Source organism: Danio aesculapii, chromosome 19 (assembly GCF_903798145.1).
Source record: "Danio aesculapii chromosome 19, fDanAes4.1, whole genome shotgun sequence".
NCBI lineage: Eukaryota > Metazoa > Chordata > Actinopteri > Cypriniformes > Danionidae > Danio > Danio aesculapii.
In genome coordinates, this window is record NC_079453.1 from 18,171,824 (window position 1) to 18,187,960 (window position 16,137).

A 16,137-nucleotide genomic window follows, 5' to 3' on the forward strand; every position below is an offset into this window, starting at 1 on the left:
TGATGGCCTAACATTGATTGCCTACTGCTACTCCCATGCTACAAGTGAGATGGTTATTGATGGCCCATTGCTACTCCCATGCTACGTGAAAAAAAGATCACATGGGAGTTAATATTTAAAAAAAAATTCTTTTGGAGGAGCATTCACTCTATGATAATTAAGCTCTTCATTAGGAAAGAAGCATAAAACATATATGGAGTGGAAGCTGGTTTGAGGAAGAATACAATATCTTACAGTCCGCTCTCTGTTGCTCTTTGGCCTAAAAAGAAGCATAATAAACAGACATATTAATATTATTGGGACTTCTACACAATTCAAACATTTTTGGCTCTATACACCAACACAATGGATTTGAAATGAAACAAACTAAATGTCCTTTAACTGCAGACTGTCAGCTTTAATTTGAGGGTATTTACATCCAAATCAGGTGAACTGTGTAGGAATTACTAAGGTTTGCATATGTGCCTCCTACTTGTTAAGGGACCAAAAGTAATGGGACAATTGGCTTCTCAGCTGTTCGATGGCAAGGTGTGTTTTCCTTCATTATCCCAATTACAATGAGCAGATAAAAGGTCCAGAGTTCATTCTAAGTGTGCTATTTGCATTTGGAATCTATTTTTGTTAACTCTCAAGATGAGATCCAAAGTGCTGTCACTATCAGTCAAGCAAGCCATCATTAGACTGAAAAAAACAAAACAAACCCATCAGAGATATAGCAAATACATTAGGCATGGCAACTGTTTGGAACATTCTTGAAAAGAAAGAACCTACCAGTAAGCTCAGCAACACCAAAAGACCTGAAAGACCACTGAAACAACTGTGGTGGATGACCGAAGAATTGTTTCCCTGGTGAAGAAAAACCTTTCACAACAATTGGACAGATCAAGAACACTCTCCAGGAGGTAGGTGTATGTGTGTCAAAATCAACAATTAAGAGAAGACTTCACCGTAGTGAATACAGAGGGTTCACCACAAGATGTAAACCATTGGTGAGCCTCAAAAACACAAAGGCCAGATTAGAGTTCTAAAAAAGCCTTCACAGTTCTAAAAAAAATTCCTATGGACAGATGAGACCAAGATCAACTTGTACCAGAGTGATGGGAAGAGAAAAATATGTAAAATGGATGTGCTCATGATCCTAAGCAGTGAAGCATGGATGTGGTAGTGTCATGGCATGGGCATGTATCGCTGCCATTGGAACTGGTTTTCTTGTATTTATTGATGATGTGACTGCTAACAAATAGGGCTGGATGAATTCTGAGGTGTTTTAGGCAATATTATTTGCTTATATTCAGCCAAATGCTTCAGAACTTTTTGGACAGTGCAGATGGACAGTGACCCAAAGCGTACTGCAAATGCAACTAAAGAGTTTTTGAAGGGAAAGAAGTGAAATGTCTTGCAATGGCCAAGTCAGTCCACTAATCTGAATCCAATTGAGTATGCATTTCAATTGTTGAAGACAAAACTGAAGGGAAAATGCCCCAAGAACAAACAGGAACTGCAGACAGTTGCTATAGAGGCCTGGCAGAGCTTCACCAAGGATAAAACTCAGCGTCTGGTGGTGTGTTCCAGACTTCAGGTTGTAACTGACTGCAACGGATTTTCTACCAAGTATTAAAAAGTGAAAGTTTGAATTATAATTATTATTCTGTTCCATTACTTTTGGTCCCTTAACAAATAGGAGGCACATGTGCAAACTGTAACTCTGTCATGATTACCACCAGAGGTCGCTGGTAAACACTCACATTCACATGGACTACATCTCATGAACTACAAATTCAGTCATGCCACACACACACACCTGCTCCAAGTCTCCACTGATTGGACTCCCACAGCTGATGCTGCTTCTAGACTGATTACACACACTATTTAAACAGCACACACAATCACTTCCTTGGCCGAGTCTTGTTCGCCTGTAGAGTGACAATTCAACGCGTTTTCCTTAGTCTTGTTTCTCAGTGTTTTGACCCTTGCCAAGTTTGTCTGTTTGTCCATGTTCACTGCCTGCCTTCTGACCTCTCGCCTGTTATAGTGACTACGATTCTGGATTTGCCTTTATTCATCTGTTTGCACCTGTGTTGACCCTTGCTTGCCTGACTACCGAATAAACCTGCACTTGGATCCTAACGTTGTCTCTGTCATCCACGTGTTACAAATTCATACACCGTTCACCTGATTTGGATGTAAATACCCTCAAATTAAAGCTGACAGTCTGCAGTTAAGGTAAATATTGTTTCATTTCAAATCCATTGTGTTGGTGTATAGAGCTAAAAATGTAAGAATTGTGTCGATGTCTCAATATTTATGGACTGTATGTGGAAAATTAAAAGCACCATGAGACTCCCTATCAGAAATGCTGCAAACAGAGTGAAGTTGCTGTTGCTGTGGCGGTACTGTTAGGATATGCAAAAAGATATCTCTGCAAAAACATTTAGAACCAGAATAACTGTTGCATAATATTATGGTAACACTTTGAAATAAGGTTTCATTAGTTAATGTTGGCTAATATGTTTACTACCATGAATAATGAACAGTACATTTATTACAGTATTTATTCATCTGTTAACGTTAGATAACAAAGTTGTCATTCTTGTCAATGGCTGGAAAGTTGTAATATATCTACAATGGTGGGATTCCTTTGTAAAAGTAATATGAAACTATACCTAACATATTTGAAAAACAGACCACCAACTATCACATAAATGCAAACTGCCAATACAGAGATTTGTGACTTGCATGAGTTACCAGCCGATTGCCAACTTATTTTATTTATTTTTTCCTTTGCAGTTTGCAGCATTCATTAAATTACAGGTGGTTGAAGGCAGAGGCCGCATCCATCCAGGAATAGACAGTGACAAAGCCCTAAAAGAAATGTTCAGAAATCAAGATCGCAACACAGATGGCAAGATAACTGAAGATGAAGTGAACATCATAGTAAATGAAGAAAAGGAAGTGGCTACACATATGGAGTTGTGAGAACAACCAGGAAAAGAGGTGTTTAAAAAATTGTAACTGTCTTTGTAAAATTCGTTAAGATTCTATGAGGGGTATTAAAAACAAGAAAAAATGTATTAATACATGTATTTAAAAAAAACTGAGAAATCACATGTACATAAGTATTCATAGTCTTTGCTCAATACTATGCACCTATGGTAGCAATTACAGCCTCAAGTCTTTTTGAATATGATGCCACAAGCTTGGCACACCTGTCTTTGGGAATTTTTGCCCATTCCTCTTTGCAGTACCTCTCAAGCTCTATCAGGTTGAATGGGAAGCGATGGAGTACAGCCATTTTCAGATCTCTCCTGAGATGTTCAATAGGATTTAGATCTGGACTCTGGCTGGGCCTCTCAAGGACATTCACCGAGTTGTTGTGAAGACACTCCATTGATATTTTGGCAGTGTGCTTTGGGTCATTGTCCTCCTGGAAGATGAACCGATGCCCCAGTCTGAGTCAAGAGCACTCTGAAGCAGGTTATCATTTAGAATGTCTCTATACATTGCTGCATTCATATTTCCTTCTATCCTGACTAGTCTTCCAGTTCCTGCTGCTGAAAAATATCCCCACAGCATGATGCTGCCATCACCATGCTTCACTGTAGGGATGGTATTAGCCTGGTGATGAGCGGTGCCTGGTTTTCTCCATCCATAATGCATGGAATTAACTCCAAAGAGTTCAATTTTAGTCTCATTAGACCAGAGAATTTTGTTTCTTATGATCTGAGAGGTCTTCAGGTCTTCAGATGCCTTCTGGCAAATTCCAGGCAGGGAGTGGCTTCCGTATGGCCATTCTACCATACAGGCCTGATTGGTGGATTGCTGCACAGATGGTTGTCCTTCTGTGAGGTTCTCCATTCTCCACAGAAGAACGCTAGAGCTCAGACAGAGTGACCATCGGGTTATTGATCACCTCCCCGACTAAGGCCCTTCTCCCCCGATCACTCAGCTTAGATGGCCAGCCAGCTTTAGAAAGAGTCCTGGTGGTTCCAAACATCTTCCACTTACAGATGATGGAGGCCACTGGGCTCATTGAAACTTTCAGAGCTGCAGAATTTTTTCTGTAACCTTCCCCAGCCTTGTGCCTCGAGTCAATCCTGTCTCGGAGGTCTACAGACAATTCCTTTGTCTTCATGCTTGGTTCGTGCTTTGACATGCACTGTCAACCCATTATATAATGAGGGACCTTATATAATCAGGTGTATGCCTTTTCAAATTATATCCAATCAACTGAATTTACCACAGGTGAACTCCAATTAAGATGCTGAAACATCTCAAGAATGATCAGTGGAAGCAGAATGTACCTGAGCTCAATTTAGAACTTCACGGAACTTTTTTTAACAATTTTATTTATTCATTCATTTTCTTTTTGGCTTAGTCCCTTTCGCAACAATTTAAAAAATATATATTTTTTACATTGCCATTATGGGGTATTGTGTGTAGAATTTTGAGGAAATAAATGAATTTCATCCATTTTGCAATAAGGCTGTAACATAAAAAATGTGGAAGAAATGAAGAGATATGAATACTTTCCGGATGCACTGTACATTAGTAAGCAGTTTATAAATACAGCTACACAAGCAATGTTCTTGACTTATATTCAGACACACACACAATGCTCAATAATTGTATTTTCATACTTTGTTAATGATTAATTTATCATTACTAATTTATGTATTGCATTATTTGGAAACCACCAGAGTGGTTAAGAATAGTTGATGGTTTTTAAGATCATTCAGTATGAGTTAGTAAATGATTAATAATATATTCAAATTAACGTTTATATATATATTATTATTCAGACATATAGTAATAGTTACTCTGTATGTTAATAAATGCTTCATTAACACAACTTCAAGCAGTTTTGTAATCTAATCTAAAGTAAGGACTATTTATGCTTTGTAGATCCCTTGTAAATTAATTTAATGAATATGGTTTGAGTAACAACAGTGGTTTTTGCATCAAAAGTATTCACTATGAGCTGGCCTATCTAGAGATTGTTGAACATTTTTTAATAATTATTGATCTAGGCAGTCCAGAGTTTCGTACAACATGAGCTTCACTGCAATTGAGCAAAAGAACAAAAAAAAACAAAGAAACAGCAACAGGTTTGCAAAAGTCAGTTTTTAAAGAGCCCCTATTATACATGAAATAGGGTCATATTTTGATTGTAAGGGTCTCCAACAACAGTTTAATATGCATGCAAGGTCAAAAAACACTTTCATGGTCTTATAATCTGCATTTATTTTTTACCTAATTATCCCAGCGACTCCCATATGAATTGTTCAGCGATTCATTTGTTCCCAAACCCTTCCTCAGCGCGAAGCTAATCTGCGCTGAATGGACCAATGACAGCCTGCTGCAATTGGTCGACAATGACAGCCTTCAGCACGAGACAGAGTGAAATGCCAAGCAGCTAATCAACAAAATAAAAATAGTCACCGTTCATACATGCTTCATAGTAAGATCTCCTTGCCAGTCACAGTCTACCTGCTCTTTTCTCACACACACACGCACACACACACACACACTACCCTTCTCAGAGGATACAACACACACACACACACACACAAACGCACACATTACCCTCCTCCTCAGAGGACACAACACACACGCCTAGAGCACCAGTTCAGCTTGCTGGGTGCGATTTAGACAACTCACCTCGAACCTGAGCTGAACTATTTTGAAACTTGACCGTTGCATGCGTGTAGGAACAGCTGACGATCCGTAAACAAAGCGGCACGCGTCACGTTTTCAACGTGGCTTTACACGCAATATGAGAATATAAAGCGTTAACCTGATACAGTACACGCGGTTACAAGTAACAAAACACAACTAAATACATAATTTGCAAGCTAGAGTAAACGAGGCAACAATTTTAATCGCACATACTTGAACTTGTGAAATGGAGGAAGTTAACTGATCCATGATGCACTGATCCATGTTCTGACAGTCTTTATTGATCCTTCCTTTTACAAACGGCCGATGAAGTCTTCTTTGTAAGCATGTAGTTTCCAGAAGCACTTGAACTGCTCAAGGCTGGGCTATAATGCTGAAGTTTCATCTTTGCGAAGACTGTCAATAATATCCATCTGCACAGCGTGACTTCAATTGACCGGTGTTTGTGTGTATGTGTGTGTGTGGGGGGGGGCTTTTTTTCTGTGTTAGTGGGCGGGGCTGCAGGTTTCAAATCTCCCTGGTTTGCGCGTGCAACTACTTGTGTTTCGTAGTCGCGTCATCACGAAACACTTAATGACTCGTTATCAAGACAACTCGTTTGAAGCACTATGAGTCGACTCTTTTATAGATGAATCAATAGTTTTAAACACTGTTCACTTACAGATTTAAGCCTTAGTTGGATATTTCACTTCACTTAGAGCTACACACTACATGGAAGGGCATTTAAAAACCCATAATATGGGCACTTTAAATAAATAGTTTGCGTGACAGATGTCAATTTTAAGTAAAAGTGTTAGGTATGACCAGGCCTATCATGTGATTTGATGATGATATGTATTTTGGGTGCCTGTGCAAAACATTGTGTAATACACAACAGTTAAACATTCAAAATACATAAAATTGCCCCAGTAGCCGATTTCTTCAAAATTCTTACAGACCTCTACAATGAATCTAAATTGCCCACCAAGTTTCTTTCCGATCAGCCAAATTTAGCCTTTTTAAATATAACCTGCTCAAATTATAATTGGCTAATGGTGGCCAGTATGCAATGCCTCCAAGGACAAAGACACTGTATGCTAGGGGTGTGAAAATTAATTGCTTCTTCTGTACATTGTGATGCAGACGCGGACAATTTGGTATCGGTTCAGTCATAACCATAACCGGTTATTATGTACTGACGTCATTTATCTCATTTGCGCCATGTCTCCATAGCTTACTATGGCGAGGGAGGCAAGCGCGAATATTTACAACGCTCCAACTACTTAAAAATGCAGAAACTGTGCACAATTTCAACTACTTAAAAACGCAGAAACTGTGTGTGTTTGCTGGACAGTCTTTCACTGACACTTACAACTTAAAGCAGAAACCCCTATTTCACTGCGATTGAGAAAATGAAAGTACTCCTTTTCTCTCTCTCACTGTGGCCCATTTGACCTGCTGGCGTGACTTTCCCTCTGCTCTCGGCTGTTACAGCGATACTTCTGGATACAGACACGAGCGCGTGTCTGCAGAGTTTTCTGCACCGCATCTATCATGGATTAGCTGTGATCGACACTGCCGTTTATCAGTGTTTATCATCGGTGAACAGCTTCTTTCTGTTGAGCGTGTGACCAATCATAGGGGTGTAAGAACGAACTCTCAAGGATTAGTAAGCAAGATATTTATATTTGTTTATTTGCTATAAATGCTCTGTGCATGTACTTGAGTTTTTAAAGGTACAGATTATATATCTGACTGTTTGTATTAAAGGACAAAATTGTATTACAAATAGTATGTAAATATAAATGTATTTATACATTTGTGATGTTGTGATGTGAAGAAAATATAAAATTGTGCATGGAAAGCATCGTCAATGCACCGTGATGCACCAAGATATTGAATTGAACGGAATCGATGGACTAGTTTACAAAAGTAAACTATGGAGTGTAAAAAAACATAAATTTTATTTTGGTTTTAATGATATAGAACCACCTATTTACTGATTGGCATGAGTTTTTGGATCCGAGTAAAGGTAAGGAGTACAGATCATCTGTTTAAGTTTCAGACATCTAGACCTTATGGTTTGGGCTGACCGATTCAAACTAAGGCAGAAAAAGAATAATTCATTCATTCATTTTCTTTTCAGCTTAGTCCCTTTATTAATCCGGGGTCGCCACAGTGGAATGAACCGCCAACTTATCCAGCACATGTTTTTCCAATGGATGCCCTTCCAGCTGCAAAACATCTCTGGGAAACAATCATACACACTCATTCACACTCATACACTACAGACAATTTAGCCTACCCAATTCACCTGTACCACATGTCTTTGGACTGTGGTGGAAACCGGAGTACCTGGAGGAAACCCACGCGAACGCAGGGAGAACATGCAAACTCCACACAGAAACGTCAACTGACCCAGCTGAGGCTCGAACCAGCGACCTACTTGCTGTGGAGTGGCAGCACTACCTACTGCTCTACTGCGTCGCCAATAACAATAATAGTAATAATAATAATAATAACTGCAAGTGGCAATTACCAGAGTTCAAGCATTTTAGTAGCTTAAGCTAATTTATCAATTAGTCTGTAATATAATCAACAATAAATGATGCAATGGCTCATGCACAGTCAGACTTGGATATGCAACTCAATTTGCTATTTACCCTCCCAAGTTCACAGATGTGAATTTCACAAAGGTCAATCCCATGTCCACCCCAGTCTTGCGAGAGGAGATTGCCGATCCCCCAGCTGAGATGAAGAGTGGGTTTTACAGCCCGTATGTCATCATGCCCAAAAAAAATGGTGGGTTAAGACCAATCCTAGATCTGTGCAAACTGAACAGCTATTTACACAAACACAAAAAAAACGTTCAGGATGCTTATGTAGAAGTGCATACTACAATGCGTCCATTCTCAGGATTGAGTTGTAGCTATAGACCTGAAGGGCGCATATTTTCTTCATTCCTAAGGTTTTCATTTCTCCACGCCACCACCCTTTACTCTAATTTGCATTCAAAGGTTGAGCATGGCAGTACAAGGTCCTCTCACCAAGCTCGCGGAGGGTACCCTAGTGCCTCTTCGGCTCATGGGCATTCGTATACTCAATTATCTCAACAACTGGCTCATACTAGCTTCACCCCAGGATCAACTGATTATGCACAGGGACAAGGTGCTCTGGCACCTCGACCATTTGGGGCTTTAGGTCAACCGATTTTATAATCTTCGAGTGGAGCTGGTTTCCTCTCAAATACTGGGTAATCCTGGTCAATCGGGTGGAAACTAAGCTCAGTGTCAAAAAAGCTTGCTGTGCCATGCTCTCTAAACCGAAAATATGTGCGCTTATTTTCTCTGCTAAGTGAGAACCCTAGAGAGTTCCTCTGAGGCCCCCAGCACCCGACTCAGTGGAGAAGCTGGGTGCCTGACCCAGTACGATGTCTGGTATGCCCCGTTTACACAAATATGTTTTAGTTTTAAAACACATAAGTTTTGCTACATTTACACCATCTGTCCACACTACACCGGTATTTCCAAGCGCTGAAAAGCACCGGAGAGGCCGTTTTCATTCTAAAATGCTGCTGCTCTGTGTGTGGGGGAAAACAGAGACATCTGAAAATGGAGGCAGGGCTGCAGACTGCAGGGCTGCATCTGATTTGGGGCTTTTTCCTCAATATTAACAGGGTTCCCACGGATCCTTAAAATGTCTTAAAATGTCTTGAATTAATATCCAGGAAATTAAGGTCTTAAATTGTCTTAAATTTAGCGTAAAGTGGCTGTTAGGTATTAAATTTTCAGCCAGTGTCCTTAATGACAGCACAGTGGTCCACCGTAAAACACCTAATAGTTGATTAATTTACTATGTGTGAAACAGGAGAGAAATGACAGTCTCTGTGATTTGTTACAATATTACTTATTACGGTAGGTCGGCTATAGACGCTTATGTCTGTCTGCACCTGCTTGCTGACATTATGCGGTTGTCGAGGTGAGGTTCAAAATGCAAAGATGGGAAAGTGTAAATTTAACAAACAATCCTACCCAAAACATGTTAAATTAGCCAGATCAGTAGTGCATCCCGGCCAGTAGCAGCAGTAGTGAAAGGGTGTTCAGTGCTGCTCAGTGAGCGCAGGACTGTGCTAAAGCCATTTACAGTGGATTCAATAATGTTCCCCCACAAAAACACATCCTAGATGAGTAATTAGTAAGTTAACTAAATATTAAAATTAAACCATAAAATCATAATGTAGATTGAGTATATAGGCTAATGTTGGCATTAATCTTTTTATTATTCAGCTTCACCATAGAGACCGAAGAGAAGTGGCAAAACAAATCTCACAGAGCCTTTATCTTTATTTTATTATTGCCAAGTACCCGTCATCATTTATCATTTATTTTGATTAAATTTGTTAAGAAAGACTTATTTTTAATGGTGTGTTGGCCAATTTAAAGGCTAAGTGTATGTACCCAGGCCTATTTAGAGTGCTGAGATGTTAAGATGTTACAGAGGACTTTTTTTTTTCAACTTCCAAGTGGCCTATAGCTTATGTTCTGAATAAGTAATGTTAACACATAAACGATTCATTCATGAAAAAAGGCAAAAGAGCTGTGTGCATGTGCACATTTGAATAATGTCGGGGTATAAACGGGTTCGGGCTTTTTAAAAGCTGTCAATCAAAATGTACTTGTCGGGCTCGGGCCCTATCGGGCCTAACTTTTATGGCCCGATTACAGCTCTAGTCCAGCCACTACCTCAAAGTCAGCTATAAGTCTCATTTCACCGCCAGACACTCAAAAGGCAGGTATTGTGGGTTATCTATACTGTGACGAGGCACAATTCATTTAAATCTAACGAGGACATTCAATTGAGTAGCCTATTCCAAAGAAATTATGAAATTTTTGAGTATTAAATTATATTTGTTGAGGTCTTAAAAAAGCCTTACAAAGCATTAAATTTTACTTTTAAAATGGTGCAAGAACTCTGATTAAGTAGCCTACACACAGTTCAGTCTTGCATTCTCTCCTCGTAAGTTCAGACTTTGCAAGTTTGATATGGAAAACAAACTCCCGATGACACGTCGGGTAAATCTTCAAAGGGACCGATGTACTTTATAACCTCATCACCCTGGCTATGTTGTTTCACTTTCTTAGCAATAAAATGAAAACATGATTTAAGGAACTGCTATTTTCATTTTGATATTGGCAGTTTAACAGACAGCAGAAATGTTGAAGCGTTGTGTAGCTACATATTTATATGAGCGTCATCTTCACTGTATGCATATTTATAACAAAACAGATTCTATAACATAACTGTCTCCTTTCATTTTCATTGAAAATACGAAATATACCCTCTCTTTTGCTGAATATCAGTTTTAATAATCAATAATGGCCATTAAACAGAATATACCCTGATCCTCGTAGTTTTTTACGAGGCAGTCTGAAGCGCGAGCGGTTTCACTTTCTTCCTTGCGCTCGCCGCGCGTCTATATCTGAAATAACAAATTTCTTGAGCTGATGATAATAACCTGCGCTTGATTATTGACGTGCTTTTGAAACCCGATCCTGTCAGACACTGACAAACGTGAGAGTGAAGCGCGAAAAAGCCGGAAAACAAAGGAGCACATTATTTTTCAGCAAACATGAACAAAATGCCATGTTTAACTGTTATCTTCACCTTTTGGGCTAATATGAACTGGGAATGATGGAATTACTGTCTAACAGAGGCTACATGTGCTGCTGAAGATTACAGACACAGATGAGAGGTTTACACTGACTGTGGGCTATATTTTGTGTTATTTTTTAACCTAAATATGGACGAAATGTCTGCTGTGTGTAGTTCTTCTGTAATTGATAACATATTGGAGATGGTACGGGTCTGTATATGTTTATAGATGTTCGTTTATTGTATATAATTGCAGACGTTACAGTAGGCTGTTTCGCACTGTCATTGATCTGCAGTTATAATCAAGTCATGTTCATAGAAAAGTTAGTAATAAACATTTCTACACAAGTATTTATGTGTGTAAAACATCTGTTTTGTGAGAAGTGCCTCTCATATGATATGTGAGCGACCTGTACAGCTTTTTTGTAGACATTTCCTCGAGTGAGAAAGACGTCGACTGAAACTTTGTCATACACCACGCCCACCAAAAGGGTACCCTTGTTAGTGGAAACGCAAGCCTGATAAAGGTGACCCGTACCGACCTGAACCGTACCGTACTGTACCAGTCAATGGAAACGAGCCTTTATACACCAATGGGTCATGGAGGAGCAATCGGGTTTCCCCATCTACTGTTTCCTCGGCGCTCGATCCCCTCATCCTCACAGCTGTTTCCTCCAGCGAAAATTCAGCTCTTAACGAACATTTCGCTATGTTTAATTCAAAATTAACTATGAAAATAAAACACATTACAGTGCATGTGGCATTAACTATAGCATACATTCATGTACAGGATTAAACACAGTGACAACCACTCAGTGAATGTACTCATTTCAACTGCATATCATCACGTGTTGTATCTTATTATTTATTTTTCTTATTATGACTTATATTATGATAATGAAATATGTAAAATAGCATGTACATTTTTATGTTCATATTTATGCCATTTTGAATTAATAAAGTGGCCGTTTTATTTATTTAATATATGGAAAAAGTAAATTGAATATAGAAAATTATTTGTACTATGGTAAACAGGTATGTTGAGGATATTTGGCTCATTCAGAACTCAAATGGCTTTGCCTGTCTATGAAATACAGTGGAATACTGCTAGTTTGGTATACAACCCTACCCTATTAGTCAAACATTTTTAAGCGTATTATTTAAAATTCTTACTTACGCGTAACAATATGTGATTTAAAAGGAAAACTACTAGTATACAATAGCGACAGCAGAGGATAGACTCCTAATAGCTTGGTTTAAAACAAGCATGCACAAATGTGACAATCAAACATAATGGCTGATTGATGTTTAAAGGAACCTATTAAATGTAAAGTAATAAACCAGTAAAAAAAGTAAGTTTCAATATTAAAATGTAATCTTACATACTGTAGCTTATTTGAATTTTTGAAGAAGTATGCTTTGCTTTTGTTTTGCTGATTTTTATTTTTTATTTTAAATTTACAGTTTATGTTAAAAACATACAGAACTGGATATAGCTGTCTTGACTTTTTTTGTGTACAGTATTTACATTTTTACAAGTCCCTTTAGAGTTAAACATTTGTTTTTTTCTTTTTAAATGGGATAGTTTTCCCCAAAAATTTAAATTTTCATCATTTACTCAACCTTTTCTTGTTCCAAACCGGTTTGTCTTTTTTCCCCTGTTGAACACAAAAGAAGATATTTTGAAGAAAGCTGTAAACCTGTAACCATTTACAACATTGACATAGTATTTGTTTTTCCTTTCGTAGAAGTTAATAGTTACAAGTAGCTGATGTTAAATTATATATATATATAATGAATCAAAGAAACATTGACTTTCGTCGTGTATTTGAGTACTTTCATTTAAAATTTGGGTTGGGTTCAATAGTACACCACCTTTTTTTTTTTAGGACTACACCACTGATCTGGGACCAGCACAGGTATCTGATGTTACTGTAAATCATAGGCGGAGGGTGAACAATCTCCAGGGTAAAGCTAATATTTGTGTAACAGGATCCTTTCAAGCATATTGATTTCACTATATTTTCCTCCTGTTTAGTTACTGTTCATTTAAAATTGTTTTGTGTTCACAATATAAATGTAAAAAGAGTCTGTAAAGCGACAGTGGTTTCACCTTTCAACATCAAGGTGGTATAGTCCAAGCAGCCATACCTGTTGCACTATTGTTTGAGCGGTCTTTTCCACCTTTTCCTTTAACTAAAGAATGTACATTTAATGGTATGAGCTATAGTTGCCAATCTGTCACAAACATAATAACATTCTCTGTGCAGACTCAAGATGGTGTCCTCTCATCATTTACAACATAACGCAGAGTAAAAGAGAGTACGGTTACACTGGTGACGTGACCCGCGTGATTGTTCAGCGGCTGCCGAATATGGCGTCCGGAATGTATGGCGAGTGGATAGTGCCACGGATAACCGAACGAAGGAGACAGTCGTGCCGAACACCCGAGATTGCTGCACGGACCGCGAGGCGTCGGACTTCTCGTGCTTCGCGGACCGCGAGTCGTCTGACTTCTCGTGCTTTTTCCGCTTCATCGAGGGTACTCGTGGACTAAAGTTGAGGTAATTTAGACAACGTCAGACTTTGCTGTTTGATCGTCGAGGGAACGCACGGACTGTATTCTTATACCAGCTGGACTGAATGTGTTATGTGGAGTTTCAATTAGTAATGTCTCGAATTTTAAGTGTTTGATGTATTGTGTACCTGGTCAATTGAAGTTTGCCCTGATTATACAGCTGTGGGTTTATTGAAAAAAGGTGTATTTTACTATTTTTTTTATTTCATGCATTATAATTAATGATGCACTCTAACAAGGATACTGGGAGTTAGGGTGAATATCATTTGGAGAGGGGCAGAGGGGTTTTGCCATTCAGTAGTTTGTGTATTTTTGGGGAGATGTGTAACACAGATTCTGATGCTAATAGAGTACAATTTTCCACCCCAGTCCCCAGCGTCTCATGATGTTCCGCCTCTAGAGATTTACATTTACATTTAGTCATTTAGCAGACGCTTTTATCCAAAGCGACTTACAAATGAGGACAAGGAAGCAATTTACACAACTATAAGAGCAACAGTGAATAAGTGCTATAGACAAGTTTCAGGTATGTAAAGTCTAAGAAGCAAAGCATTAGTAATGTTTTTTTTTTTTTTTTTGAGAGAGAGAGAGAGAGAGAGAGTACAGTTAGTGGTATAGCCAGAGAGGCATTTGCATATTAGGAAGGAAAGTGGAGACTAAATAGTTGAGTTTTTAGTCGTTTCTTGAAGACAGCAAGTGACTGCCGTTCTGATGCAGTTAGGGAGTTCATTCCACCAACTGGGCAGATTGAATGCGAGAGTTCGGGAAAGTGATTTCTTCCCTCTTAGGGATGGAACCACGAGGCGACGTTCATTCACAGAACACAAGTTTCTGGAGGGCACATAAATCTGCAGAAGTGAGAGCAGATAAGGACCAAAGCTAGAGGTCGCTTTGTAAGCAAACATCAGAGCTTTGAATTTGATGCGAGCAGCCAGTGCAAACGGGTGAGCAGCGGAGTGACGTGCTCTTTTGGGTTCATCAAAGACCACTCGTGCTGCTGCGTTCTAAAGCAGCTGAAGAGGTTTGATAAAGTTAGCTGGAAGCCCGGCTAGTAGAGAGTTTCAATAATCCAGTTTGGAGAGAACAAGAGCTTGAACAATGAGTTGAGCTGCATGTTCAGATAGGATGGGTTGGACCTTTCTGATGTTATAGAGTGCCAATCTGCAAGGTTGAGCAGTTCTAGAAATGTGGTCAGAGAAGTTTAGTTGGTCATCAATCATCAATCAACAACTTGCATATTCAACTCGGAGTAATGTGCTGTTTGAAACAGCAAAGCCACTATGTGGTTGCATAGAGCAGTCCCAGCTACAACAGAGCAACGTTGTGAAATCATGATGGCAGGGATTTAAAACCCCGAATAACAAGATGTACAAAAGTATATGAAAAAGAGACATAAAAACATTGCCTTAAGTGTCTATCTAGATAGGTTGCTGGGGTATGTTTGACACATATACCCTATTGTTTGAGTGGTCTTTTCCACCTTTTCCTTTAAAGGGCACCTATGGTGAAAAATCTACTTTACAAGCTGTTTGGACAGAAATGTGTGTAAGTATAGTGTGTAAACTGTCATATTGGTGTGAAATAAACACAACCAGTCCTTTTTTTCCAAATTTAACAACATAAAAACGGTGGACCAATTGGAGCGGTTTTCAGAACGACCGCTACTTTACGCAGGAGTGTGGTCCCCCCGCCCATCAATATTGATTGACAGGCGCGCATTAACATGTCCCGGTAGTCACGTGTATAATCATATCAACAAGAGAGGACGAGCGCAAAGCAACCGGGAATAAAATGTCTGTTCAGTTTGCTTGGATCATCAATCATCCTCAAACGTGATCAAGAGTGAGTTCTACAAGTTTAAAATGTTTTAAAACAGTGCACGTGTGTAATGAATTACAGCGATTCACTTCAGATTCACTTAATCAGCACAGCCGTGTGTCAGAACAATTATAAAAGAAGACGCTTCAATCCCAGTTTGTGGACGTTAAATCAGGTTTATTTTGTACATTAACATAACAGATATCCATACAGCCGTGTATATTACCAGTATCATGTCACATGCGTGCAAAACGAGTGCAAAGCTTAACGCGCTGTCCCTCTCTCTCGGTGTGTGTCTACGCTATGTGTGTGTGTCTGCACTATGTGTGTGTGTCCTCGCTGTGTGTTGAAGGATAAGCATTTTATTAAGCTTTGTTAGTAAGTACGTAATAAATATAGACATGAAGGCTTTTGCTTTAAAGAGTTAACTGCTA

At 39.0% G+C, this 16,137-nt stretch overlaps 1 protein-coding gene across 2 annotated transcripts in view; it reads left to right on the forward strand.

Moving 5' to 3' along the window:
* fkbp10a (FKBP prolyl isomerase 10a) overlaps positions 1-8,211 on the forward strand; it is a 71,405-nt gene extending 63,194 nt beyond the window's left edge. Inside the window, exons 10-11 of one of the 2 annotated variants that reach the window (XR_008839517.1) lie at positions 2,033-2,223; positions 2,788-2,876. Coding sequence is in view for 1 of the 2 variants with exons in the window: in XM_056480538.1 (XP_056336513.1) it covers positions 2,788-2,976 (189 nt within the window). In the remaining variant the exon portion in view is untranslated. Of the gene's footprint in view, positions 1-2,032; positions 2,224-2,787 lie in introns of both variants that reach the window. The other variant, XM_056480538.1, reaches the window with a different exon arrangement.
* Positions 8,212-16,137: the final 7,926 nt, after the last annotated feature.